Genomic DNA, 27,413 nt, shown 5'->3' on the forward strand with positions numbered 1-27,413 from the left:
TCCCGGGACCATAGGTGGGCCAATTCAAGTATGGAAGTTCTGTTTGTCTTGGTTCTGCCAGACCAGGCCCAGGGACTTCCTGGGGGGAAACTTGAAAAGCTAATGCCATCATGGCTAGATTGTCTGAGGCACAGACATTTGTGTGCTTCCTATCATCCTTTTTTACTGGCTATCTGTTGTACCTAGGTAGGTAGGTAATTAATGGTGATGCCGAAGACCGCGCGATACCGGGGACACTGATTCGAGAACTTGTGGCAAGGCGCTATGATATGTACAGTACGGCGGTAAAAGTCTATCCGGGGATCGATCCATGTTCGGGAACTGGGCCTGGTGATCAAAAACCATAGCAATGTACATACTACCTACTGCTATTACCTACATACAGTTGTCATCGTACGACGGGAAGAAGCGAGGAAAGTCTTTCCCCAGACGATTGTGATATCGCAGAGTAGTCTAGGTACTGTACAGTAGGTATGTCATGTGGGGAAGATCATACCCAAAAAACAACCTGACAGGCACCTCTTTCATTTGTTTCAAGCCTGCCTTTATTGTCTTGGTGTGATAGACCGACTGACAACAAATCTTGCAGCGACCGTGCAACCTCTATTCTGAGGTTCTGTGTCTGATATCCCTTCGGAACGACGTCCATGTCGAAGCCGCCGTCCAAGAAAGTCGTTTCAACCCCAGTCTCAACGTCATTATGGATACTAGCTACAGTAGCAAAGTCCCCTACCTAGTCCCCTCAATTCAAGCGCACCAAGAGAGACCCGCTGGGTACGGAGCGGAGCGGAGCCGATCGTCATTCAGGGTCGTCAATGTCTTGAGAAAAAGGTTAATGAATTGAAAGAACTATAAAGCTCAAGAGTCTAGAGATTGAGATTTAATCAGGACCAAGGGAGGTGAGGGGGGGGGGAACGAAATACTCATCCATAGGCTGAGATTAAAGTCAAATCTGTCTACATCAATAGCTGTGTCTTCTCTGACTATCATGTGAGCAGCATTGAGTTTGTAGCCGCAGTTGGCAGTTGGAGGAAGTGCTGATGTATGTAGAACTGTTTGCTGTTAAAGCGAATTCATCTTCCGATTTGATGATATTGAATTGGTGGCGGTTGCAGATTCCTACTCTTTTTGATGTTAAGTGATTTCTTTGCCATGTCCAACGTAGCACATCTGGTTAAGATGGACTGAGTAGTGATCGTGCGTTGTGCTTCCGATGAAGTTTCAATCCGGTCCCGATGCAACACTGCAACTCCTAGGACCCCCACCCGCATTTGCATACAGCATGGTGGTGTGTTGTAAGGTGGCCATCGATGCATCCATGGCTTTGTGATCTCTGTTGCCAAGCTGAACTATCGTTGTCAGTCGATTATACGGTGGTCACTGTCCTTTCGAGAAGGATCAAAGGGAGGGTGTTTGTGTGCCCGTCGCGTGGAAGCCACCTGGAGAAACTTCATCTGCAGCTCCTGCAGCTACGTTCGCCATTAGACCTGTAATGTTCGTTGCTTGTGTGCACCCAACACTACCTAGGTAGGTACCTAGGTATGCAGGTATGGACCGTTGGCAGTCATCATGGTGTTGCGCCAATGCGCGGTCGCACCCGAACACCCACCTATTATGTTATATATGATCTGACAGCCATATCCATACAAATGTCGTATTGTTTTTCAAGGGTCAGTAGTTGCTTGCTTTATCTGATGCCGAAATAAGGGTCATTGCATGGGGAATATCTCCTGATTTCCACGACCCTAGATTAGTAGCTACCGTAGTATAGTGCGGCGTTGTACCATGGTCGGGAGATAGTTCTGGAATCTTCACTTCAAGTCGGCAGACAACTACCGCTTGGTTGTGCAAATGATCATGTGTGCAACAAACTGTTCAAGGATCTGTGGTTGTCACACATCTTGTGCAATCGATACTCGTCGTTCAGGCCAGTTCCCAGTAGGTACAGAAAGGTAGACAGTTGTGATTCAATCAGTCACGAAGGTTGGTGACCGTTCGATATACCTTAGCACTGGGCCCTCCTGCACGAAACGGGTTTCTAAAACCTGCCAGTACAACTTTAAAATAAGAAAGAAAGAAAGGTAGAAATGTGGTGTTTCAATCGCAAAGCAAGTAATTCGTTTCATAAACCTACCTGTTATTCCTTAGTTCGGTAATTGTACCATATGAAGACGGAGAAGCACGAATCAAAGCTTCGCCATCCACCCACGCCAGTCGTTCTTTTGGCTCCGAATATCAAAAGAAGGATGAGTTACTTACTTCAAATGCTTCCAAGGAACTTGGTCATTTCACGCAGCGCAAGTAAGTTGAAGTGCAAGGTCAAAAGTTTATACATGATCTCTATGTTTTCCCAGGAATGTTTACTTCAGCCTCAATGTTACCAAGCGAGCGGCACCATGGACGGAAGAATCGTGGCTGGATCCAGTCGTCTGGCATTGTAGGATATTATCAAGTCCAGCGCATTTTGTACATCCAAGGTTTGCAATAACACCAAAGTCGTCGGCAGTAGCTTAACCGGAAGCTCGATCGTAACCTTCGTAGTCCTAATGTCACGCTTCCCAAGTCCCTCAACGCCATAGTTGAATCAGGGGTCGCGCACGTCAAAAGCAAGCTAACTCGGCTCAGAACAGGGCGAGAGCCCCTGAGTGCCCATCTTTTTCATCTATAGCTCAAATGGCAACCCAGATGAGCATGACGACAACGTCCAGGCCCTTGCCCTCGCCGCCGTCGTACTTGAAGGTCCACATGCCGTCCTTCTTCTCGTCCCAGTAGGCACCAGTAGCGCTGTGCATTCCTCGTCGACCGACGTGAGGCTTGCCGTCGGTAGCAGTAGCCTCGGAGCTGGTGGAGATGTGAGGCTCCTGAGCCTGGGTCTCGGTGCCGCCACGGGGCTTGTTCAGAGCGGATGTAGGAACGAGGTGCTGCACGATGGTGCTGTTGCAGGCGAACTTGAATGAAGGAGCGGAGGCACCTTCAGGGGTTGACTCGGAGATGACAGCCTTCAACACAGAGCTCTGTATAGGTATGTGGTCAGTATTTGATACGAACTCGACGCAGTGATTTCGTTTCAACCTACAATGATTGTCGAGTTCCATTGCTCGGTCTTAGCATGGTCGTAGAACTCGGCATTTCCGATGGCGCTGTTGCAAGCCTGTCGTTGTTGACATCAGTACGCGCGCGTTGGAAAATAATGGGTTGCCAGCGTCGGCGGTAAGCATCGTCTGGGGAGCAACATACATCGGTGGCGATCTGCTTGAGACGGTTGGCGGGAATCGGCTGGATAGAGATTAGCTGTGGACATGGTCAATGTAATCTTAAACATTTCTGCACGTACAGGAGTGGCCATTTTGAAAGTAAACGTAAGTATGTATGTAGTTGAGGAATCAGAGTTTAGAAACTGGGGTCGGTGGAGGATTAGATGGATAGAGGTAGTTCAGGTGGTGGTCCAGGTACGGGTAGAAAATGGTCGGTCAGTAAACAAACAAGCATCACAGCAGTCACTCTCTTATCAGAGGCACTACATGCTTGCCTTGCCTCACCTTGAACCGGTAAGTGAGTTTTTCATGCACCATCAACATTGGGTTTTTTCCGACGCTAATTTCACCTTTGCCATGCGTCGCGAAAATACTTTTGATGTGTATTTCTATCTTGTGAGCAAACGTTTATGTCCTTCTTCCTTTGTTTTTATTCAACTTTGCTCACCTAGCACACAGAAAGTCTTTCCCTATTTTGGTGCAGAGGCCTGTTGGATGGACATGCACGTGATCCTTGTCAAGTCTTGGGCTGCTCAGGTCTAAGTACCTAGGTAATCCGTCAAACTGCAAGTTAAGCCTTGTTGATCGGAGTTATATAGGTACCTAGGTATGTATTCTCACTTTATCTTTGCTTTATTTTAGTTTTTACCACCAAAGTCACAGCAAGTAGTTCAAGCCTGCTCATTGGGCACCATGGAGACGCGCACTGATGTCTCAACAGACATGGTGCCTATCTGTGAGCGTCTCAGATCAAGACCACCGTCTGATTCATGGCTTGTCATATACAATAGTGCAACGAGTATCACATAAGATACCTAGTACATATGAATGAAAAACAATACAATTGATGGATTTCTATGGGATGTGGGAATAGGTCTGCCTGTACCCGTCGTACCTGCAGATATTTGGGCAGTACCCGGACAGGGCAGTCGCGTGCTGCTATTTTATCCAACCAATGAACCACGTGCCTGCTCAAACAGGATCAAGCTTGCAGAAACAGACCGAGGAGTGGGGCTGTCGCATCTGCTCCTGGCTACCATGTCGTACATAACAGAGACGACTTCACTTCAACCTTTTTCTCAACCGTCAATATTTTCTTGCCAAGTCAAAACTCTCATTCGCCAATCGCTTTCATCGGCATCATTAATTGATCAATTGATCTGTCTCACAGGCGCAGTGCAGCTATACATATACTCAGCCGAAGTACATTTGCTACTTTAACTACCCGCCGTATTATCAACAACTGACTTCACCATGTCTTCTCAGCCTCTTCTCCAGACCACCCCCGGTACGTTGCCCAAAGGATCATATACTTGTGTGTTTTAACCTCTTCCTTAGGTAAGCGCATCGCACTGCCAACTCGAGTCGAGCCCAAGGTCTTCTTCGCCAACGAACGAACATTCTTATCATGGCTTAACTTCACCGTTATCCTTGGTGCCCTTGCCATTGGTATGCTCAACTTCGGTGACCGAGTTGCCTTCATCTCCGCGTTCCTATTCACCGGCGTTGCCATGTTCACCATGGGGTACGCACTGTTTACGTACCACTGGCGAGCCAAGTCTATACGTATGAAGGGACAGGCCGGTTTCGATGACCGTTTCGGCCCTACGTTTCTGGCCATTATCCTTTTCTTGGCTGTCATTGTCAACTTTGTTCTCCGAATCACCGACAAGTCCAAGAATCACTCCAACTAGATCTAATCAGAATGACAACATCAAAAGCCGCAACGCGGCAATCGGACGGAATATGAAACTGGGGGTGAACGGGGCGGATGAAGCGTACGAGATGAAACAAGCGGATGCATATCGAGTTACAATGGGCTGTTGGCGTTTGAGCCGGGTCTTCTTATATTTTCCTTGTGCAGTGTTTTATGTTCTAATAAACACTTGTAAAGCAGATTGCTTTATTCCTTGCGCCGGGTATTTTAAATGATGTGCTACATGGTTTTCCGTTACCATTAATAATTATTGTTGCGGGCGTCCAACGGCCCACGATCCCCTCGTAGAAATATCAGATATTGACACAAGATGTATACTCGGTGATCCGGTCAAGTCTGTTTTGCTGCTCCTGATTGGACTGTGACGCCTTTCTTCGACTTTAGTTCCGGGATAGAGACGACCGAGAGGAAAACCCTCATTGACTTAATGGTCCGTTGGGAAGGACACGGCAGCACAGCGTCTTCGAATCGGCTGTGCATGACTTCGAAATCGTCACTGTCGGAATCATCGTCCTCCTCGTTCATTGCATCCTTTTCAAGTATTGTCTCCTCGACAATGTCCTTTTGCTTCGGCTTCTCTGGTTGATCGAAGAGTTGGTTGTACTGGTAGTATTGTTTCCCTTCCTCGCTTAAAACTTGTTTGCATTTTTCTATCACAGTGATGAGTTTGCAAACATCAGCCGTACGCCCATACAGCAAAGCTATTTGCGGACGGTCGCCCTGTGCTAGCAAGTGATTGGTGACATGTGTAACACGCTTCTTGATCTGTGTTGATGATATGACCGAAGCAGGAAGCACATCGTACTTGGGTTTTAGCTCCGCGATGACGGATTCGTGGGGAGTTGCAAGCGCAAATGTCTGGGTCGGAACGTCGTCGCTTCGGGATCGTTTTGTCGGTTGCACATTTTGCGAAGGGTTCATGTCTGGCCTTCTCTTCCCTGAGCCTCGGGTCAAATTTGCGCTGGACATTGCTGCGTAGCAAAGTTGAAAGAAAGAGGTTGATGTGCCGGACGAAAAAGTTGTGGTCCAGGTTGAGTTTGGCGGGGCGCATGCAAGTACTCCGTCTAGACGCGCTACTTGTTGGACGACAGCATATCATCCCCAATGCTTCTTATCTCTGTCAATTATGAGATGGTAGAAATGGTAAATCTAAGTACAAAACTATTTGTGTTATTATTGCCTTTATTCTCGAGTTGTATATCCCGAGTACTTAAGCCTCTACATTCGTTTACTACAGGTAAGTAAGTTTTCCAATTGTAAAGAAAATGGTGGGCTTGGAAGCCAATGTGGTACTTACCGACTTATGCACATAGTGTTTTCATACAGCAATGTTGTCATGATATACAGCTATTTGTGTATAATTATTTGCTAGAATAGACAGATGCAGATGTGCGTGCTGATTTTTGAGGCATATGACGAAGTATTTCTGTACAATAATTACAAGATGACTAGTTACAGAATGAGGAATGGAGTCAGTTTTCGACTTTTACAACCACGAAAGTACAATGCAGAGCCGCATTTAGATACATGTGGAAAATGAACTAATAGATATCGTGACTATAAACTTAGATTCGAACCTGGTAAATGTGGCTGAAGGATTTGTGCCACGGGTGGATCGGGTCGAATTCCTGAGGATCCAAAAACACTTGTTAGCTGAGTTTGATCGTTCTTCAGCTTTGGTTTCTAAGTACTATACCGCAAACCAAGCGTACTGTATTGGCATATCGCTGGCCCCCCTCATCTCTATTCGTGGTCTTATTGATGTTAAGCCTACTGTCTGGATGATTTGAGTCTCAAAACTTCATCAGACACTCTACCTGGCGATGTCATGGGTGACGACTCTGGTGGTTATCGGTGGGGCGAGGATGAGTGACTCCGTCGGAACCTCAAAGAATCACCTCACGACAACTCGTAAATCCCTTTCAGCTTGCAGGATACATTCCGCTTACTAAAGTTATCCCGGTACGTTCCCTGTCGATGGACTAAACTACCTAAGTCAAGCTCAGAACTACTGTACCTCAGCTTCATCACAGCTGAAGCCGAAGGAGCTTGGACCCAGGACTCATTCTAAGAAGAGGCCTTGAATCGAGTCCAAGTTTATTGCAGGTTGAGAAGCACCAACATAGCATCACATTAGCAATTCTGACTTTCGAGCCAAGTGGAGATTAAGCGAGCTGGTTGGAAGTGGCTGCAGAAACTTAGAATCTCAAGCTAGCCATGTCCCACGCCAATATTTTGCTCTAACCAAACGTGTCTCGGGGATGGTTGCACTGTCAGACGTCCAAGTCTCGTCCCGAAGCCGAGTGAAAGAATGATTGCCTGGTGGGAGGCAACGACATGTGATAAAGAGACAAAAGTGCAAGACATACAAGCGAGAACTGTGAGTTACGGAAGAACAGCACATACACGAGATAGCACCGGATACATTTAGTCGTTGCATCCATCTGAAGACTTTTAGAATGACCGATATAATGAATTAGCTTTGGATGCCAAGCACAAGAGATGGAATGGGCTATATGGGGCCCACCCATCTTTTCTAGGCATTCTATGTATTATACTTTGATGTCACTGCTAGTCAGAGATGCCTTGTATGGATTTGTTCACCTAAAAGTATTTAGATACAGTGAATACTGTTCACCGAAAGGGATATTATTATGCCTGACTCTTGTTCTGGGCCTACTTTGTGTAGGATCACGGTGAGTTATTGTTCAACTAAACACCACGATGTACATACTAACAAGCAATATAAAAATCCCAGAGTCACCGACAATATGGACCCATCAACTGGCGGGTATCTTCCTGTCCTATCGTCGAGGTTATTCGATCTGGGGCCCGTTTGTTATCGTTTTAATACAATCAAGCAGGGAAGCGAGACCAGGGGGTCATTGGTCTTAGTTCAAGGTATAATTAAGTTGACAGCCCGCGAAACACGTTTGAAGCAGTAAATAAACATTTATCGCGTTGTAGATCAACAACCGCCCTCATAACACTATATTTAACGTAAGTAGTCAAAATTTCACACATAGCTCCAAATTGTAGCGACAGATAAAGGATTGTGTTTTCCCATTCAACATCACAGTCTTGAATTTACAATCATTGTCCTACTTCAGAGACTGATAGTGGTGGTGTGGCTCGTTTAGTGGGTATTTCTAACCTTGGCCAGGTTTCCAGCGTGTACTCGTTTTCTGCCCCTGCTGCTTGGATGCCCACTGGCCACTCACTCAGAAACCTCCACAGTCTGATATCGCGCCCGGCGCACCCGCCAACTGCCTGCACTAGCCCCCAAGGTCCCCCTAGACTCAAGCTTGTTTAGCCTGCTCGACGGCTTCCAACAGGCTTCGCCTCAGGTCTGCGTTTTGTGGGCAAGCAACCTGTCATTCATTCAATCAGAAGAGGTTGCCCGTCGATCTCTCAGTCAATCAGGGAGGAAACCCAGCACACAAGCAAGCACCATCAAAACAAGACGAGACCCAAGCGTCCAGTCGTCACCCTCGCTCCATAGTAGGTGTTGTTGTTACGCTTTGCTGCACTGACTGAAAGTTGACGGGAACGAGCCAGCCCAGAGTCTGAGGTCTCATCTCATCACGCAAGTGCCACCTACTTCCCCCTTCTTTCCTGTCCTGAGGTTTTGAGTTTATCCCCGTTTTCCCTGGACGCGGCGTCAGACTCCCGCAACAACAATTCCACTTCCCTTCCATTCCACTTTCCCTCTTCCCCCGTTGTTGATTTCCCTTTCGCACCTTCCTTTGCACCTGTACCTGTATCCCCGTGTTCCTGCCTTTTCTATTGCTGCCTCACCACCACAACCTAATCTTGCCTCTTACACGCTCTCTCATTTCCCAATCTCCCTCCCTCATACACACTCTCACCCCCAAAGAGATTCTTTGTTACCTTTTTCTCAGAGACAATAAGTCGAGGCTTTCGCTAGTGCTCGATTACTTCCTTTCTATCTTCGGGCTCGTTTTTGTCGCTTTGAGCCCTGGTCGCTGCTGTCGCTGGCTGACCCGATCTCCTCTCTGGTTCTGACCTGTTTTGAGGGGCCACATCATCACCCCCTTTGCGCCCGATTCCGATTGTCCGACTTTCGGTTACGTCAGCCTTTCCTGCGCCACAGCTGCGCTAAGCCTTGAATCCGTCCAACAAATCCACACCACTCTTCGTACCCACCTACGCTTTGCATCTGTGACTGTGCATTTCTGCCTGTCGCATTGCTATAAAGGTGATTACGGCTCTACTGTCGCAACGTCAAATCTTCCCCCTTGACATCTAGTCAAGGTATCCTTATGTTTCGATTCTTCACATCTGAATCACGGGGAAGTGAGAAGACGCCGCAGGCGCCACAACCAATTGCAGAATTAATAAAGCCATTGCAGCCGCGCTCGTTGTCAAAAACAACGGCGATAGCATCACCTAGCGCGCAGCCTCCTAAGAGGAGGCGGCTAAGCATAGATGGTCCTGATGAATCTCCAGATAAGCATGCGCTCGCCAAGCGCATAAAAACTGATACACCCACCAGCGTCGATACTATTTCAGCGTGCGACGCGATGGCGCACCAAAGCCCTGCGGTTTCTAGTTTGGAAAATGCTCGTGATGAGATCCGCCACCAGTTTGGTCTTGAGATTTTGCTAAAGCATGATGAGCTTCGACTCATCAACCAGGAACTCGCAAAGTGTCAGGTTGCCCTGGAGCAGTTACGACGCTGTCATCTCATTCCTTACCCTGTGAATTGCCCAACCCCTGAACAGATGCTGAATGTTAGCGCTGGTAAGGGTCCAGCTGTGCAGTCACGTCCAGGAGAACATGTACCGAGATGGGCACCCCCATTCGGTGTTGTTGATGGTCCGTATGCCAGACATTATGCCAAGTGGCTGATTCCCGACCCTTCGTTTGATGGCCAGCAGCCTGAGTGGCAATTTACTCAGGAGGCTTCGCGCGCAAGAATGCCACATGCTGAGGGACGAACGACAAGAAACAGCTTTGCTGAGCCTACAGGGGCACTTAAAGGTCGCTCGGCTCGTGGAGCTACCAGTCAGAAGCTACATTCTTTGTCTAGCGGTTACCCCCAACCAAAAGACAAAGTTGGCCCGTGTATACTGAAGCGTGCTGATGGGCAGACAGTCAAGTTAGTCTGTCTCGATTGTCATCGTGAGAACTTCTCAAGTACTCAAGGATTCATCAACCACTGCCGAATCGCCCATAAGCGCGACTTCAAGAGTCACGAAGAAGCAGCCGTGCACAGTGGGCACCCCATTGAAGTTGCTGAAGGAGGAGTTGGTGAAGAGAAGTCAGCTGCACCCTCTGCACAAACTCCAACTACTGCATTTGTCCATCCCTTTGCCCGCCCCGACATAACTGAACAACAGGCATATGTCGCTCTCAGGTCAAGAATCTCTGATTCTTTGAGGCTTTATCATGAAGGCAAGTTACCGGGCGTAACACGCATTCCTTCATCGTCCAACAAGGACAAGCAGCGCCAGGCCCAAACAGCAGTTTCAGCAGAAGAAGCTCCGGGCATGCACCATCTATCGCGTCTGTTGCAAAGTCGGAAGTTCGACGGTAGTCTACGTGAGCTGGTTGCAGATGCTACGACAAAGTCGCCTTTGGAAGAAATGACTTCCGGTGAAGAGTCCGAACTTGCTGAAACACCTTCCGAGGTCAATGCTATGAAGGGTTCTTCTGCTGTACGAACACCCATCGTAATGCGTGTGCCTGCGAAGGCTACCAGTCCTTCATCCGTCATGGGCACAACCCGTTCGGCCAGCAGCAAATGCCGTGCTCCTGTTGCTTTGAAGACACCTTCAGGTTCTGCACCACGCGGCACAACTGTTGTCCTTTCGGATGAAGATCTCGATATGGAGGATGCTGACATGAGTCCTAACACGATGGTCAGCAATAATGCACCCTCTCTAGTTAGTGACGACGGGGAGTACGACGATACTGATGACGGCTCCTCGGTTTCTGGCGCCAGTGATGCACTTGAGACGGAGTCGGTATCAGACGTCGCTGAAATAACACTTGACGATGATCAAGACCCACGTTCACTACGCCGAGAATCTAGCGGTGTATCAGGCGCTGTAAGGCTTCGTAAAGATGATTCGAAACACATCACTCTGATGACGCCTGTCAAGAACAACGCCAGAGAAAGACGGCCACGCAAGGTCTAAATCATGGGAGTCTCGTTTTTGCATGTGCCAATATCTCAATCAACACAGGCCGTACAGCCACCAACCATTGGATTCACCTTTCTTCTTGAAACATCACCTTCAACAATATCATTTTTTAGTCAACCTTTTATGAACACTGCCTGGAAACAGGTCACGATTGAGAAACGACGGCTGCATGGTCCCAGCCTCTTACATACGAAAACTCGGGCTATTGGGGGCGCCTTGGGGGATTACACGTTCTGGGAAATATTGTGTTTTTTGCGCGTTTTGTCTTCAATAGAGAAGCACGTATATTGTTTATTCTTTCTGGCGCTTCGGGAGAGAGTATCCATACTGGGCCTTGTGTCTGGTTCATTGCCAATGGGCTTTTTTGTTTTGCTTTCGCTTTTCAAGCCATGAATCTCCAAGAAGAAGGGGATATGTTGTACGATTGTCATTATATCAGAACGCTTTGACGATGCTTGCTTCACTTGTGTAATCCAATACAATGATCAAAGAAGCCAGCAGAGTCGGTCAATATTAAATAAGAGAAGACCAAGGGTCGATAAGCCAGTCTTATATGTTCGTTACATTAATTACCCTGCTCGTGAATGAGTCGGTTTTCTTTCCATCTATGTTTCTGACCGACCGAATACTAACATTTTTGAACTGATGGTTATTTGGGTGGATGCACATAACGTATAAATAAATCGTCAGTCGCGCTACCCAACATGGGCAAACAATGTCGTGTTCCAAGGTTGACACGGGACGGTCAGTCATCCAACATGCGTCAACTAGCAAGGCAATTCACACAATCATGCAGGTGCTTATTAGAAGTAAATAGGATCAAGGTTTGGTCCTTGGTTTATTAATTAATGAATTACATGATTAATCGTTTAATATTCCGTCGATGCATAACTTTTACCATAAGGTTCGTATAAATTCCGTGGCCCATTCAAATGTTACTCATAACCCCTTTTTGAAAATCGAATTACAGGATAGCAGCAACAACACCAGCAACAGCGAGGAGGACGCCAGCAGTGTTGCGGGCCTTCTTAGAGGCGTTGTTGGTGTTCTCAGCAGCGGAAGCTGACTCAGTTGCAGTGCCGGTCTCTTCAGCATCGTCAGACTCGGTAGCAGAGGCTTCTGAGGCAGTAGCTGTGGCGGAGCTGGTCTTTGTGTTCCTTGTTGAGGTTCCATAGAGAGACTGGTTCTGGCAGTTGATCTGAACCTGACCCTTTGCGGAGCCAGCACGAGGGTCATCGGGGCAGTTGTTGAAGCAGCTACGAGGATGTTAGGCGATCATGTTTTGCATTGTGCATTGGCTTGGGTTCAACTTACGTAGCGACGGCCTCGTAAGCAGGGCAGAGACAATCCCAGTCATTGGGCTTGCACTCCTCGACCTTTGCGTTCTCAGTTTCGAGACATCGCTTAACAATGAAGTCGGCGTCACATCCGCTAGAGGCTGAGGGGGCAGCAGCGTCTGAATCGGTAGCGGACTGAGCAGAAGCAGCAGCGGCGAAGAGGGCAAGAGACCAGAGGAACTTCATGATGATGGTTGTGTGAGTTGTTTAGGGGTGATGAGGATCAGTTTAGGTATTAGGTTGATGGAAAGAAATGGAGACTGGGGAAAGCACCGGGGAGGAAAGCAGGAATGAAGCTGATATATAAGTTGGAGAGGAAGAGGCGTTTTTTTTAATCATACAGACGAGAGTACGGGGGATATTAACAACAGGGTCTGGTTTTAGTATCGTGCCTTTTTTGCTGGTCTGGTCTGTTCTACCGTCCCACCCCCAACCATTGCGGCCGACCGGGACCCATGGCATGCACAATTACAGGGGCTGACAGACTGACTGTTCAGTCCAGTCGATAAAGCTTTATTTCTTATTTTATTTTATTTGGTTGATTATTTATGGCTTGAGCTTTGGCGCTTTTGTGTTGTGTTTGCTTGTTGTTCAAGGTTGCTTGTGTACATCCCTGAAGGAAACAGTCCTAAACCCCAATTCCATGGCATGAGATTGTTTCATTAGATGTTCATTTTCAATACATTGATAGGCGCAGTGACGCAGTGGAACAAAATGTCACTAAAGAAATCTTTCGACCGCCAGTTGAGTGAGACCTGCAAAGACACGATGTACATTTTGTTGTCGATGGCCCGTCAGAAAGTGGAGATGAAGAACCCCCTGTCCATGCGTCGTTCGCTGATAATTCTCCAACGGGAGGCTTTAGCACTTGCTAATCCTTGACTATTGCTCCGGGAGACGTCCCTTCATGGAGAAGATGGTGGCCTGCTAGTGCGCTCTCGCTCTAGCTCTATCAGGGGAACGAGGAGGCTGAACCGCGGGATTATGCACCTCCCTGTGTCCATGTGTTGGCTTGTTGTGCTATCATTATGCAGATCACCAGAGTTATTTATGTACGCTGTGTGTTTGACGGTGTAACATCGTATGGCCTTCTCGTGATGTACATACCGTGCGCTCGGTTGCCCAGCCACATCCATCGGTGTATGTACTGTACATAATACCCTCTCCCCTCACAAAACAGCTCACCTTGAAAAAACTGTTGAGATATGCCTGGGTATCTTATCATGGTGAGCGACTCGGGGTTGGGACTTGTCTCCATCACTTAGGTTGATGTTATGAAGTGGACGGGCCCACCAGGCCCGTCTTGCAGGAATGGCCAGCAATACTGAATGCAATGCAGCCAGTGTTGGAGACATGCCGTGTGTTCACTACCTACGTACGTAGTACGTGGGATGCCTCGGAAGCCTTACATTCTCTGTGATCCATAAATATCGAAGCCGAGGACAAGACAACAACACAACGTGATAGACCAGAACGCAATCGTATCCAAATAAAGGATATTACGGTGCATCTGTCTACCACCCTGATTCAACTCAACTGACCATACATAGACTTTTGCCGTCTATACCTATGTCATGCTACCTTGAATCGGTCAGTTGCACGTCTTCAGCCACATTAGGACGACTGCCGACATACAACTGGTGCTGGTTTTCCATGTCTTATCTTTTCTGAGCTTCAAAAGAGGCAGTTCAATTATGGCTCCTACCCTACAGCAGCAGCACTACCTACCTACCTACCAAGGTAGGTACTATTCTAGGTATAGGTTGCTTGTTGGAAACATCCACCACTGACGTCCATAACAGGCAGTAACATTAAAGCAAGTGCCAAGGTAAGTTCTCTAGGTACCTAGGCAGAAATGGACTCTTGAGATATAAGCCATCCGTAGGTATTCAACACAGGTATTTGTTTCGCACGCTCAGCTACTATAAAAACAACGCGAAGTTATCATTACTTTGCAGTTGTGATACTCGATAGTGGAACAACTTTCAAGCTGCTTTGTTTCCCTACCTACGCCATTGCCCCACACCAGCTCAATACCTTGGTGCTAAAAACAAGTACCCCTCCAACTGGTGAGAATCGCATCGCATCCCCCACGTTTCACAACAACACTTTCTGTTAGAACCCGGCTGACGACGTCTTGATTTCCAGGTTCAAGCCCAGGTCCTTTAACTGGTTTTTGCATCTGCATATCTTTTTCTGGCAAGCTCAAACTCCATATCCGCCATGGCTTCCCCCTCCATCACCCTCGACCGCATCCTCGCGGCTGTCCCAGTTACCACCCGTGGTCAACCAACCCAGATCTCGGCCGACTCTAAGGGTCAACGAATAGCTTATCCTGTATGAAGCAGCTTCTGTGAGCAGAACATATGGTATAAACAGGATCGCTGACCCCCGCAGTGCGGAAAATCCATCTTTGTTCGCTCCATCGATGATCCTTCCGATACAAAAGAGTATACCGGCCACACCGCCCCTACGACCGTTGCGCGCTTCGCCCCCAGTGGCTTCAAGATTGCCAGTGGTGACTCGAGCGGCATGCTCAAGGTCTGGGAGCCTGAGTCCATCGATAGTACAAGGGGAGAGTACGCCATCATTTCGGGTCGTCTGAATGACATTGCCTGGGATGGCGAGTCACAGCGTGTCATTGCTGTAGGTGATGGTCGTGAGCAGTTCGGCCGCTGCATCACAGCTGATAGTGGAAACTCTGTTGGCGAGATCATCGGACACTCCAAGTCCGTCAACGCTGTTGCAATGAAGCCTCAGCGTCCTTTCCGTGCTGCTACTGTTGGTGACGACGGCAATATGGTATTTTACCATGGAGCCCCTTATAAGTTCAACAACAAGAGCGCTCAGCACACTGGTTTTGTACTAGGCGCCGCTTATTCCCCTGACGGCAACACCCTAGTCACTGTTGGTGCCGACAAGAGGATACAGCTTTATGATGGAAAGACTGGTGAGCCCACCAAGGAGATCGGTCAGGGCGAGCATACTGGAAGTATCTTTGCCGTGTCATGGTCACAAGATGGTAAGAAGTTTGTCACCGCCAGTGCTGACCAAACTGTCAAGCTCTGGGACGTCGATGCAGGCAGCGTCACTCAAACCTGGAAGTTCGGAGGGGATGCTACCGTTGGTGATCAGCAAGTCGGTGTCGTTTTCGTTCCCGGTCGCAGTGACGGGCTCATCATCAGTCTCAGCCTTGAGGGTCAACTCACATACTTGACTGAAGGCAAAGAGGAGCCTGTTCGTGTTGTTTACGGACACAACAGAGGCATCACTGCCTTGTCAACTGCATCGAATGGTAAGGGTGCTGACCTCTGGTCCGGCAGCTTTGACGGTCGAGTGTGTCATTGGGATATCAAGTCAGGTATTGCTGCAGTTGTTGATGGCCAGGCACACACGAATCAGGTGGCTCAGTTCGCCGTTGCGGATGGTAAAGCTTTCAGCGCAGGCTGGGATGATAATCTCCGAATTGTTGATGAGTCGGCAAAGACTTTCCTGGGCTCTTCTGCCAAGCTGCAAGCTCAACCCAAGGGCGTGAGTGCGGCTAATGGACTTGTCTATGTCGCGACCTACTCAGGTATATCCGTTTACTCCGACGAGAAGCTAGTGAGCGAGCAATCATTGGACTACACCCCCGGAGCTATTGCGGCATCTGGTTCTTTTGTCGCGGTTGGAGCTAACGAGAACTCGGTGCGCATCTACAGCACTGGTTCTGACGGTAAACTTCAGGAGGTCAAGGCACTGAGCAACCCGACCGGTACCATTTCGGCCCTTACATTCTCGAAAGACGGATCACATTTGGCCGCTGGAAACAGCGTTGGAAAGATCTATGTCTACAGCGCTGAAAGCTGGGAGCTGGTGGCAGACCGCTGGTCGGCTCACACTGCCCGAGTTACCTCGATTGCCTGGGACGACACAGGTGCCTATGCTGCCAGCGGTAGTCTCGACACCAACGTCTTCGTCTGGTGCTTGGAGAAGAAGAACCAAGGCAAGCGTATCAAAGCTGCCAATGCTCATAAGGACGGTGTAAATGGTGTGGCCTGGATTGAAGGCGGCAAAGTCGCCAGTGCAGGAGGCGATGCCAGCGTAAAGATATGGAGCGTCCAGAACTTGCCTTAAATTATGTGACTTCCTAGACTAGATTAATCGGCCCTCCTAGAGACGACCGAAAATGAAGTACAACATAAGATAGATGCCCAGTTTAACGCCAGACACCAAAAATATACCGTCCCAGATCAAGAGTGAAGGCCCATTCCCATCAGTCGTAAATCATGCTTTGTCTGATCACAGACAGAAAATGCGCTTGATAGACCCAAGCTACTAATCGTGCGCCATCATTGCATTCTCCTCTTTTGCAACTCCCGCAGGGGCGAGATCCCACAAGCGAAGTCTGTCAGGCTCTTCTTGCGAGGGGATTTTGTGAGGAGGCCATCGAGTCTTGTTCTCTTCCCATAGGAGTCCCACCTTATGGATAGCTTCCTTAAGGTCCACAGTGCTGTAGCATATTAGAATGAGTATTTATTTAGTGCTGTTCAGTTGACGTACCTCCCAGAGCTCATAATAGCATAGCCCTCCTTGGAGAGATGTTTAGCCATCTCAGTTTGGTGATCGTCCAGGAGTTGTGTGTTTGGCACCACAACAATCGGCAATCCCATTTTCCAGGCATCTAGTATGGTACCAGTACCTATACTTTGTGAACTAGAGCTTCTCAAAAAAGTATTGTGTTACATACCAGCGTGAGATATCACCAATCCTAGTTGTCGCTTTCCTTCCAAGGCCTTGCACAGAACCATTTCCTCCTTCATGAGATTTCTCTTTACATCAAAGATGTCAATCGCGAGGCCAGGTGGGACATTATCTTGGAGGAGAGCGAGTTGTTGCCTTGCTGGGATAATGTCCGGTCCGCATTGAACGTGTAACTCGGTGAACCCTTGGGAAAAGATGTACTGCCAGAAGCTGGCTGAAAGAACTGAGTCAATGAGAGTCTTGAATCCAGCTGTCGCACCAACCGTGACAAGACACACCCGATCGAGATGAGAGACGGCCATGGCTAATAAAACATTTCTTGGGAATTTTCAAAAAGTGTTTTATTGGTAATGTTAAAGTCAAAGATATACATTCGCGATAGGGTAGAAGGTTCATGTAAGAGGACCCCGGCTAAATACCGGTACGTGGGGAAAGCAGTTGTGCTTGGTGGTGCAGCCAAATTTTTGAACGCCGCCAAACCATTTCTTGAACCGACGACAATTTGACGCGGCCATTGCCCTTTCGACCGATTCGCAATGGCTTCAGCATCGGCAGCGGCAAGACTTTGCGCTCTTGCCTGTCGCAGGGCGTCTAGAATCCAGCAAGTTCCCCGATCTCGGCAGATGATCCAACAAAGACCTCTTGCCCAGCGGACATTCACCACATCGACGATAAGATGGGCCCGAGAGGAAGATCAGCGCCAGGACGATGTTGATGAGGAAGATTTTGGACCTGTAGAATTGAAGAAACTCGAGGCTGCGCTGGCTGAGACTTCTACACCGGAGGGGCTAAAGCAATTGGACCAGCTGGCCAAGGCGAATGGCTACAACTCCATCGACCAATACCTACAAAACAAGTTAGACTTCCACCCTGGTTGGGCATCCGAGGATCGATCAACATTGGAAGATATCCAGAAAGACGATAAGGGAGAGAAGCCCAACAAGCAGTCCTTCTGGTTCGATGAGGAGGACCCCGAGACCAACACAGAAGAGCTTGAGGAATTTGACGAGGACGACATCACATCTATGGCTCACGGCAAACTTGACGAAGTTCGAGAGATGCGAAAGTATGCCCGATTGGCAGTGTGGGAATTGCCTCTTCTTTCGAGTAAGTTCAGTGGAGGATTTAAATACACGAATACACATATTAATACCTTCGATAGAGTACGCCAAGCCCTTTGAGCCTCCTACCGATAAGCAGATCCTACGATGGCGATACACATCTTACATGGGTGAATCCCATCCCGCCGAGAAGAAGGTCGTGGTGCAATTCGCCCCCGATGACCTGAAGCTGACCCCCGTCCAAACCGAAAAGCTCAAGAAGCTCGCCGGTCCTCGCTACAACCCCGAGACAGAGATCATCAAGATGAGCAGCGACAGCTTTGAGCACCAAGCGCAGAACAAGCGATATCTCTCCAACCTTATTGATGACCTCATCACTGCGGCCAAGGACCCCAAGGACACTTTTGAGGATATTCCCCTCGACACTCGGCATCATGTTGTTAAGCCCAAACCTCAATTCCCCAAAGAGTGGCGCATGACTCCTGAGCGTCGACAACAGCTTGATGAGCATCGTTCACGTCTGGCCATTGAAGATGTGAAGATGGCCGAGAGCGGCCGGTTGATCGATGGTATTCAGGCCATTGACCAACACTTGTTGAAGAAGCCAACCGAGGAACAGCAGAAGGCCAAGGTTGCGGAGCTCGTTACTGCTGCGCCTGCGAAGAGTTCAAGTGGCAGCCGTGCAAGGAGATAGAACCAGATAAAGGAAAACTTCCCCTGACACGTCTGATGTGGGATGAAATGTATTATACGCTAGAATTGGCGGGGCATGTACAATTGTACGATGTATGTTTAAGATAAGATGGTATCAATAAGAGAACATGTAAATTGAGCTGCTGCAGGTTATTCCAAAAAGTTTCTTACAATACATGCCTGTGAATCGTTGTGTGTGGGTTTGAGAAGCGTTTTGTTCAAGATGAAGCGTGCTTATAACTTGTCTTGAGCTAAGCTAAATCAAAAGCTGAAATGTGTGTAAATACCTGCCAGACCCCAACTTGACAATGGCTGGTGAACCAGCCACCAAAACCTATTCCAGGCGTCTTTGGAAATTTCTAGTCGATCAGTACGAGGCACCGAAGTACAAGATACGCCTACCTACCTAGGTACCTAGGTTAGTAGGTAGGTACCGAAACTTACATTGAGGCCAGTCCATGTTCTCATGATGCTGGGTCTGCTGACTAAGACCATCATGACTGCCAATAGCACCCTTCAGCAAACGTATGATGATTTACAATTGCTTTGACGTGGACTCGAGTTTGATCGCAACACGATTATTTGTATTGTGACAGAAGTTGAAGAGTCTAAAAAGTATGGAACCAGAATACACAGTCGAAATCGTCGTTCTCGGAGCCTCGGTTTCTGGGAAGAAGAGTTTCATACGAAGGGTAAGTTGACGCAAGGAAGACTCATTCGAACACTGGTTAAACCACATGGTTAACGCACGTACGCGGCTCCCAGTATTGCGAAGAAGTTTTTACAGATGGATACGATGCCATTGCAGAAACATCTGAAGACTCGCGCCTAGCCAACATCGCGGGCATTCAGACACTCATCAAATTAAATCGCATCCCGTCAACGCTCATCGACTCTGCTCCCGAATCTTGTCGCTTAGCAGCCGAAGCAGATGCCCTCATCCTGCTATACGAGGGCTCATCGTCCGAGAGTTTAGAGGAGCTCCGGCGCATGAGACTTCAAGTACTGGCCCCGTACCTGGAAGAAGTGGCGCCGCCTACAGCCGTCGTTGCGGGCAGGGCGGACGGCGCGGAGGCCGCGGGGCAAGCATGGGAACGTGGAATAGAAGAGGGGAGCGAACTAGCAGTTCTACTGGATGCTAAATTTGGGGTCGCATCGGCTCTTTGGGGGGACGGGGTCAAGGATGTGGTAGAGGAGTTGGCAGCAAGAGTATTGGAGAACAAAGGTGTCGACAAGGAGGCTCTAATGGGAGCAGGATCGTGAGATTGAGATTGAGCAATTTGATTTTTGGTTCGGCATAAGAGGTTCTGTCTTGCCTCTGTTGAAGGCGCGGAAATGGTTGAAACGCGACAAAATATCTATACTAGAGGTGATACAGCGTTACACAAGGCGGCGATTTCTACGGCTTACAGGTAACACAAGCCAATGGTGTTATATCAGACAGTTTCAGTGCGGGTTTGAGCGTCTTTGATGGAGGTTAGATGGATGCCCTGCATGATATAAACCACGATGTTCTTGTACAACCATCTGTATTGAAAAGTTGTTTTGATTGGCCCAATAACAATATACGAGAGAATGACTGTAGGTAGTGGTTTTTATCTCGCGTGCACTAGACGAGTGATAGTGCTTCAGTCTTGTATCAACGCGACAGACCACCAACGTACAAAACCGTCAGTGTCCACTGTCCTCAATAAAGCTTGACAAGTCTGATCGTCTCCATATGGGGTTTAAAGTACAACCTCATGGCAAAGAGACTGTGCCTCGGCTGGATCCAACACACGTGGATGGATGAATGTAAGGGTGCCGAGGACACCGGAAAGACAGAACTGGTCCGGGGTTTGATACTACAAGCCCCTCATTTTCTCAATAAGGAATGTCAAGATCTTGAACTTGTTATCTTCAACAGACTTTTTATCTGGCTATTAACTATTACGGATATCTTGGAAATTCCTTAGGGGTCCTATTGGAGTCTATGACTACTGTATCGTCAAGACCTGGAGTAAAGTATTGGTCGAATCTAGGTACCTTTTTGAGCCCACCCAACCTAATATCACCTTCCTCTGGGGCAGCCTAATTAATTAGGAGAAAGCCCCGTAAAGTCAGGTACAGGTACGGGCAATACCTCCCGCCCGCCAAGAATATCGCCTTCCAACTGAACACAGCTCATTCAACTTCTCTCTAGGCGTCCCTGTCTTTGTCTTTCTCTCGCAATCACCTCTTCTCCCAATCAAAGGCTTTGCGCAATCCTTAATCTTGTAATTTAATCGACATCGGACTCGTCAGCACTCAATTCGTTCTACTAACAACCACCTTTCAACATCACTTATCAAGATGGCTGATAACACCACATCTTACACAATCGGCCCATTGGAGCACACACCCCTCGATGAGATCAATGCCAAGGTTGATCTCGCGAGGAAGACATTCATGTCAGGCCGCACCAAAGATATCGAGTTTCGCATGCGCCAGATTAGAAAGCTTTACTGGGCCATCGTCGACAACACCGAGCTCATGCAAGATGCTCTCCTCAAGGACCTTGGCAAATGCAAGTACGAGGCCGTTCTGGCCGAGATCGATTGGTGCAAGCAAGAATGCATTGATATGACCAACAACATGGAGAAGTGGCTGCGTGATGAGCCTGTTCCCAATGTTCCTCTTCAGTTTCGTCTTATGAAGCATCGCACCCGCTTTGAGCCTCTCGGTGTCATTCTCAACATTGGTGCCTTCAACTTCCCCTTCCAGCTCACTCTTCCTGTTGTTGTTGGCGCTATTGCTTGTGGTAACTGTGTTGTTCTCAAGCCATCCGAATCTTCTCCAAACAGTGCCATGGTGCTTAAGAAGATCTTTGATGAATCTCTTGACCCCGAGTGCTTCACCTACGTCAACGGTGCTCTTCCCGAGACCCAGCGTTTGCTCGAACAAAAGTTCGACAAGATTTGCTTTACAGGCGGCAAGGTCGTCGGTAAGATCATTGCCAAGAAGGCGGCTGAGACCTTGACTCCTGTGCTCCTCGAGCTTGGTGGCCAGAACCCAGCCTTTGTCACCAAGAACGCCAACCTCAAGTTGGCTGCTCGCCGACTTCTCTGGCAAAAGACCCTGAATGCAGGTCAAGTTTGCATGTCTCACAACTACATTCTCGTTGAGAGAAGTGTCCTCTCTTCATTCCTTGGAGAGCTCAACAATCAACTGCGAACATTCTTCCCCAAGGGTGCCAAGAACAGTACCGATCTCGCGCATATCGTCAGTGCTAGTCACTTTAACCGTCTCAAGAAGATGCTGGACGGAACTAAGGGGAAGATTGTTCTTGGAGGATCCATGGACGAGTCTACCCTGTTCATGGAGCCAACGGCGGTTCTTGTTGATGATGTTGAGGATAGCATGATGGTTGACGAGGCATTTGGCCCCATCTTCGCAATCATGGCAGTCGATTCTCTTGACCAGGCTATCAACATCGCCAACTCGGTTGACCCGACACCTCTCTCACTCAGCACTTTTGGAAGCAAGGATGAGAATAAGAAGGGTAAGTATGATCACAACATTTGGCAGCATATCTAACAGCGTATAGTTCTGGACAATGTCACTTCAGGTGGCGCTACATGCAATGACGCCTTTTTTCACTCCCAGATTCCCCAGTCTCCGCTGGGAGGTGTAGGTCAGTCTGGGATGGGCAATTATCACGGAATCTACTCCATCAGGACCTTCAGCCACCAGCGTACCATCGCTGAGGTCCCTTACTGGGCTGATGCCCTGTTCCGTGTCCGTTACATGCCGTATCAGTGGCCCAATATGAATCGCCTCAAGATCGCGCAACCAAAGCCCAACTTTGACCGCGACGGCAACAAAACCAAGGGACTTGGGTATTTCGTCGCCCTGGTTTTCGGTCTTGGGTCTAAGAAGGCTAAGGGCGCTCTTCTCAGGTGGGCATTTCTTGTGGTCGCAGCTGCTGTCCTGGAAGCAAAGAAAGGTACTCTGAGCCAGCTGCTCACACGATAATAATCTAGTTGATATCCCCGTTTTTCAAGGTCGATAGGAATTGAGGTGGCGATATATCGATATTGTCTGGCACACAAAAAGGCGATTGCCCCAGTACTTTGGCTTTTTTCTTTGTCTCCATGTATCATAGTCGTATTTTGACCTCTTGATCTCAAATGTCATTTGCAGATAGCCAATATTAATAACCACGGAAAGAAAATCGTACAACTAAGCTTCGTGGTTCGTCAAGTAGTGGTATCTTATATTAGGACTATGGTTGTCTAGAAGTGACTTTTGAAATCTAAGATATCTCAGTGACCAGCCAAGGCAGTTGCTAGACGACGTCCCTTCTCGCCTCCCAGGTACAGATCATCGTCAGTCGAATCTCTTCCCATATCGACAGCCTCGCTATATCCTCTGGTCACTGTATCCTCATCCACCTTCAACCCGTTCTCAACCAAAGCCAAGATGACACTGCGGATTCTCGCAATCTCGCGCATAGTTGCTACATCCATGGGGTCATTCTGGCTCGAGTAGACCTTGCTACTGACGGTCTCCTCCATGCGGTTGATGCCCGCAGCCTCGGCGGCCGTTTCGCTCTCGATGTGCTTGCTGATCCAGATGTAGCCATTCACTCCTAGAAGAACATCCACCTTGCCACCAGCGTTGGCCACATCCATTGTCCAAACCTGCCTTTTGGAGCGGACAACGCCGCCGCCGCCGCCAGTACCGGTAACAGCAACGAACACCCCGTTTCGAAGCTTGCCGTACTTCAAACTACGGGTGTGAAGACTCGCGGCGCCGTCCTGATGCAGTTGTTGAACCTCTGCAACGACTAGGTCACCTTCGGCGAAGAAGCTGCGAATTTGCAGTTCATCAGTTTCGGTACGCTTACGAAGAATTCCACCAGGCAGGTTGATGGCTGAGATCTGAAGGATAGCAAGCTGGGATGCAGCTACATCAACGCGCCATCGCTTGGCCTGCACTTCGACGATGCGACCGACGACAAGGTCACCGATCTCTGGTGTGTAGCGAGCGCGAAGAGGGCGCACCGAGAGGAGCTTGTTTGTCTTTGTGAGAGTACCAGCAAGGGATGATGTGATGTCAGATGACCCGGCAGGAATATATGTGCCATGTCCACTAAACAAGTATGTCAGTATCAGAGGATAGAGGCTGTGACGTCTGAGATGTTGAGACTTACCGCATCCATTGAGGATTAGATGTAATCACGGTACCTGGTGTGAAAATTTCATCGCCGTCTACGCCAGCGCCACCTTCAGAGTCGGAGTCGGAGTCATTGTTTGCAGCAGCAACTGCTTGTGGTCTCCTGGGTGTAGGAGGCTGAGGACTGAGAATTGTGATGGGCATAATGAGATGAGAGAATGGCGAGGCGCGAAACCGGTCAGTAGTCAGGATAAGCTGGCCGCTTTATCGTTATTATGGTGAAATCGATAGTATTAAATGTCCACTATAATGAGCGTTTGTTTGTAGTATGTTGAGGCTCAGCTTGATTATCTTGTCGTTTTTCTGGTTGTGGAATAAGTTTGGTTGAAGATTCGATGTGGGGCTTCAGGATTGAGATTTTAGGTGCCCGGTGTTGGCGGCAACGTAATGAGTGCCCTGAGTGAGCTATTGATACCTGAGTAGTAGATACTAGATTAGTAGGTAGGTATTGGGTGAGTACTACCTAGGTATACAACAGTCATCGAATCCGAAATTAATCACGATAAATTAACTGTAAATACAATATCAATAGGCAGGAGAACACATTAAGTCTATATGAATCGTTTAATTTGAACAGGTTGGTGTAAAATAAATGAGGTACAGCACTCAAGCATGTTAACATCGTCGCACTTTTACAGAACAGCACAGTAACTCCAGGCCGGGATGAGTTAACTCAAACACCCAACGCCTTAATCTCTACACAGAGGTATTGAAGACCAGAACCGGAGTATTTCTACATTCCAATACTGTAGATATGATTTGAATGGGGCTGGGCCCGCAAGGTTTCGCATAAAGAGGTGCTGTACAGATATGTCTGTCATAGTGAGGGGAGTTCGTTGAATAGCTGGCGACAAAGTATTGATTGATCATTTAAGTGCCCTCCAGAGCCCCATCCACACAAGAGCCAGCGATATAGAGGTGATACCGAGCTTGCGACTTCGCATACCAAAAGGCGACTTGCTTCGTAGAATCATATCTTTTTGTTTCTCAAGCTGTGACATGCCAGAGAAATAACTGTAGGCTCCGAGACCAAAAAAAGCGCCACTACCTGTACCCTTGTTAGTCCATCATAAGATCGAGTGTGAAGGCCGAGTGATACAAACTAACCAACAATTTTGCAGGGCAGACAGTCATCGCCTCGGTCCTGGCGTAGAATATCCTCGAGCTTTTCTGGCTTCTCCAGAGACTGGACTGTAGGAATCTTGTCACCAGCCATTGTGATTGTTGTTCGTGTGATGAAATCAATATCTTGGACAAAAAGAATTCGACTACCTACATTGAATTATCACGAGTTCCAATTGCAGAGTAGAAGCAAGATCAACAGTGATTGGACAAGCACACTATCGATCGCTGAGTCATGCGTGGCAGGGGTCTGCACCTACAGTCGTCATTACTGGTACTGTTCCACCGTTAGAGTACTGTTAAAGTATATCTGAGCTCTCGCCTGTCAACACTAGAGGGAGGTGTTGGTCTTTACCATGAACGGTGTTATTGAAGCGCTTCACATTTACGATGATAACAGGTAGAAATCCTGCAATCACTTGAAACGATCTATCCTAATCATGAATTACGTCTAGGAATCCTATCCTCTCGCATACCTATGCAGGGCGGCCCATGTCGGCAACCCATCTTCTACCCCTCTACCTAGAACATCCCGCACCGCGACCGAATCTTATCTACCTACCCAACACAAGCCCCCCAACGCTTGTATTCAACTTGACACATGCGAACCTCTTATTTATTGCGACATCGTCAACCGAGATAGAACCGCTGCTAGTCTTCGAGTTCCTACACCGCATAATAGATGCCTTTGAGGACTTCCTTGGCGCGCCGCTCCTGGCCGTCAAGATTGAGAACAACTATGATATTGTCGCACAGCTGTTAACCGAAATGTGTGATGCCGGCATAATAAGCACGACAGAACCCAATGCTCTGCGCGAAGTGGTTGAACAGGAAGGCTGGGTTGGGAAATTGCTGGGAAGCATCAATCTGCCTGGGTTCGTGGATCATTGAGCTTCCCTTACGACAGACCTTTGAGCTAATCATGTGTAGAAAAGCGCCTTTGAGCGCCAACTTTTCAAATTCGAGTATGTCCTCTATTCTGCCATCGAACTCGACCGCTTTGCCATGGAGGAGAGCGAACGTACGACACACGTCAAATGAGATGTACGCAGATATCGTGGAGACATTATCTGTTACGCTCGCTCCTTCAGGAAGGCCGCTGGCAGCTTTCGCCAATGGAACTATCGCATTCACTTCCAAAGTATCAGGCGTTCCGGATATCACTTTGAACATTACCAGTCCGTCTGGGAAACACAACCTTGGCAGCATCATGGAACTGCCTGTATTTCATCCTTGCGTACGACTCAATCGATGGAAGGAGAGACCAGGCGAGTTAAGCTTCATTCCGCCTGATGGAAGATTTATCCTGGCCGGGTACGAAGTGGACCTGCTGCCCTTTACGAGTGGGAAGAGCGGAAGCCTCAGCTCCAACAATCTTAAGCTACCCATTAATATGGAGGTCAAGACGGGATTGGGTGCTACAGGATCGGACTTTGAAGTTCGTCTTCAAGTCAACAAAATTCTCGGAGCACCTTCGCCAGCATCATCAGGCCTAGGAAGAGGCAGCAGCGGAGGACGACTTGGAGGACCTCATCCGGGATCACCAGGAGCTCCTTTGATGGATGACCTAACCGTGACTATTCCACTGCCAGCTGATGTTAGGAACTTATCTGAAATTCGACCAAGCAAAGGTGACGCAAGTTTTAACCCAGGCGAGAAGTTCTTGGAATGGTATATTCCCGCAAAGGAGCTGTCAGGCAGTACAAGCTACTTCGGTCTCAGGTGTACCGTGGTGGGACCACTGGCAGGCGAGGATGACGAGGGGTTCGATCCCAATGGGTTTGGATTTAACACCGACTACACATTCGATGGGCCTTATCAAAGCGCACCCGTGGTCAAGGCTGCAGACGACCAAGAGAGCACAGGCGATGGCAAGGACAGCAAGAAGATCGCACAGAACAAAATCTTGATGCCAACATCGGCATCAGTGAGCTTCTCGGTCAAGGGATGGTTGGCAAGCGGGTTGAAGGTGGAAAGCATACAATTGGACACGCGCAAGAGTAGGGGTCTAGGAGAGAGTGTCAAGCCGTACAAGGGAGTCAAGTACTTGACCATAAGCAAGGGGGGTGTTGAGATACGATGTTAATTAAAAAGGAGTTGGAGGTTAGCTGACATACTAC

General features: G+C 48.4%; 13 protein-coding genes across 13 annotated transcripts; 7 read left to right on the forward strand and 6 right to left on the reverse strand.

Annotated features, from left to right (window-relative positions):
- Positions 1–2,669: 2,669 nt before the first annotated feature.
- On the reverse strand, positions 2,670–3,346 carry FPOAC1_003027 (uncharacterized protein; the record flags this gene model as incomplete). Its single annotated transcript, XM_044847599.1, has 4 exons — positions 2,670–3,014; positions 3,077–3,151; positions 3,238–3,276; positions 3,335–3,346. The coding sequence occupies 4 exons, from the start codon at positions 3,344–3,346 to the stop codon at positions 2,670–2,672; spliced, it is 471 nt and encodes a 156-aa protein (XP_044713515.1).
- Positions 3,347–4,508: 1,162 nt separating this feature from the next.
- Positions 4,509–4,948, forward strand: VTC1 (vacuolar transporter chaperone; the record flags this gene model as incomplete). Its single annotated transcript, XM_044847600.1, has 2 exons — positions 4,509–4,542; positions 4,593–4,948. 2 exons carry the CDS (start codon positions 4,509–4,511, stop codon positions 4,946–4,948), a joined length of 390 nt encoding a protein of 129 aa, XP_044713516.1.
- Positions 4,949–5,301: 353 nt separating this feature from the next.
- On the reverse strand, positions 5,302–5,940 carry FPOAC1_003029 (uncharacterized protein; the record flags this gene model as incomplete). The annotated part of the gene is made up of 1 exon (XM_044847601.1): positions 5,302–5,940. The coding sequence occupies one exon, from the start codon at positions 5,938–5,940 to the stop codon at positions 5,302–5,304; it is 639 nt and encodes a 212-aa protein (XP_044713517.1).
- A 3,575-nt stretch (positions 5,941–9,515) lies between these two features.
- On the forward strand, positions 9,516–11,135 carry FPOAC1_003030 (uncharacterized protein; the record flags this gene model as incomplete). Its single annotated transcript, XM_044847602.1, has 1 exon — positions 9,516–11,135. One exon carries the CDS (start codon positions 9,516–9,518, stop codon positions 11,133–11,135), a length of 1,620 nt encoding a protein of 539 aa, XP_044713518.1.
- A 970-nt stretch (positions 11,136–12,105) lies between these two features.
- On the reverse strand, positions 12,106–12,664 carry FPOAC1_003031 (uncharacterized protein; the record flags this gene model as incomplete). The annotated part of the gene is made up of 2 exons (XM_044847603.1): positions 12,106–12,397; positions 12,456–12,664. 2 exons carry the CDS (start codon positions 12,662–12,664, stop codon positions 12,106–12,108), a joined length of 501 nt encoding a protein of 166 aa, XP_044713519.1.
- A 2,037-nt stretch (positions 12,665–14,701) lies between these two features.
- FPOAC1_003032 (uncharacterized protein) lies at positions 14,702–16,594 on the forward strand (the record flags this gene model as incomplete). Its single annotated transcript, XM_044847604.1, has 2 exons — positions 14,702–14,815; positions 14,876–16,594. 2 exons carry the CDS (start codon positions 14,702–14,704, stop codon positions 16,592–16,594), a joined length of 1,833 nt encoding a protein of 610 aa, XP_044713520.1.
- A 201-nt stretch (positions 16,595–16,795) lies between these two features.
- On the reverse strand, positions 16,796–17,523 carry FPOAC1_003033 (uncharacterized protein; the record flags this gene model as incomplete). The annotated part of the gene is made up of 3 exons (XM_044847605.1): positions 16,796–16,970; positions 17,021–17,159; positions 17,208–17,523. 3 exons carry the CDS (start codon positions 17,521–17,523, stop codon positions 16,796–16,798), a joined length of 630 nt encoding a protein of 209 aa, XP_044713521.1.
- A 234-nt stretch (positions 17,524–17,757) lies between these two features.
- FPOAC1_003034 (uncharacterized protein) lies at positions 17,758–18,976 on the forward strand (the record flags this gene model as incomplete). Its single annotated transcript, XM_044847606.1, has 2 exons — positions 17,758–18,328; positions 18,384–18,976. 2 exons carry the CDS (start codon positions 17,758–17,760, stop codon positions 18,974–18,976), a joined length of 1,164 nt encoding a protein of 387 aa, XP_044713522.1.
- Positions 18,977–19,592: 616 nt separating this feature from the next.
- FPOAC1_003035 (uncharacterized protein) lies at positions 19,593–20,238 on the forward strand (the record flags this gene model as incomplete). Its single annotated transcript, XM_044847607.1, has 2 exons — positions 19,593–19,667; positions 19,741–20,238. 2 exons carry the CDS (start codon positions 19,593–19,595, stop codon positions 20,236–20,238), a joined length of 573 nt encoding a protein of 190 aa, XP_044713523.1.
- A 1,068-nt stretch (positions 20,239–21,306) lies between these two features.
- On the forward strand, positions 21,307–22,968 carry FPOAC1_003036 (uncharacterized protein; the record flags this gene model as incomplete). The annotated part of the gene is made up of 2 exons (XM_044847608.1): positions 21,307–22,495; positions 22,541–22,968. The coding sequence occupies 2 exons, from the start codon at positions 21,307–21,309 to the stop codon at positions 22,966–22,968; spliced, it is 1,617 nt and encodes a 538-aa protein (XP_044713524.1).
- A 290-nt stretch (positions 22,969–23,258) lies between these two features.
- FPOAC1_003037 (uncharacterized protein) lies at positions 23,259–24,315 on the reverse strand (the record flags this gene model as incomplete). The annotated part of the gene is made up of 2 exons (XM_044847609.1): positions 23,259–24,087; positions 24,149–24,315. The coding sequence occupies 2 exons, from the start codon at positions 24,313–24,315 to the stop codon at positions 23,259–23,261; spliced, it is 996 nt and encodes a 331-aa protein (XP_044713525.1).
- A 722-nt stretch (positions 24,316–25,037) lies between these two features.
- Positions 25,038–25,387, reverse strand: FPOAC1_003038 (uncharacterized protein; the record flags this gene model as incomplete). Its single annotated transcript, XM_044847610.1, has 2 exons — positions 25,038–25,219; positions 25,279–25,387. The coding sequence occupies 2 exons, from the start codon at positions 25,385–25,387 to the stop codon at positions 25,038–25,040; spliced, it is 291 nt and encodes a 96-aa protein (XP_044713526.1).
- A 398-nt stretch (positions 25,388–25,785) lies between these two features.
- On the forward strand, positions 25,786–27,379 carry FPOAC1_003039 (uncharacterized protein; the record flags this gene model as incomplete). The annotated part of the gene is made up of 2 exons (XM_044847611.1): positions 25,786–26,168; positions 26,224–27,379. The coding sequence occupies 2 exons, from the start codon at positions 25,786–25,788 to the stop codon at positions 27,377–27,379; spliced, it is 1,539 nt and encodes a 512-aa protein (XP_044713527.1).
- Positions 27,380–27,413: the final 34 nt, after the last annotated feature.

This window comes from Fusarium poae, chromosome 1, assembly GCF_019609905.1.
Source record: "Fusarium poae strain DAOMC 252244 chromosome 1, whole genome shotgun sequence".
NCBI lineage: Eukaryota > Fungi > Ascomycota > Sordariomycetes > Hypocreales > Nectriaceae > Fusarium > Fusarium poae.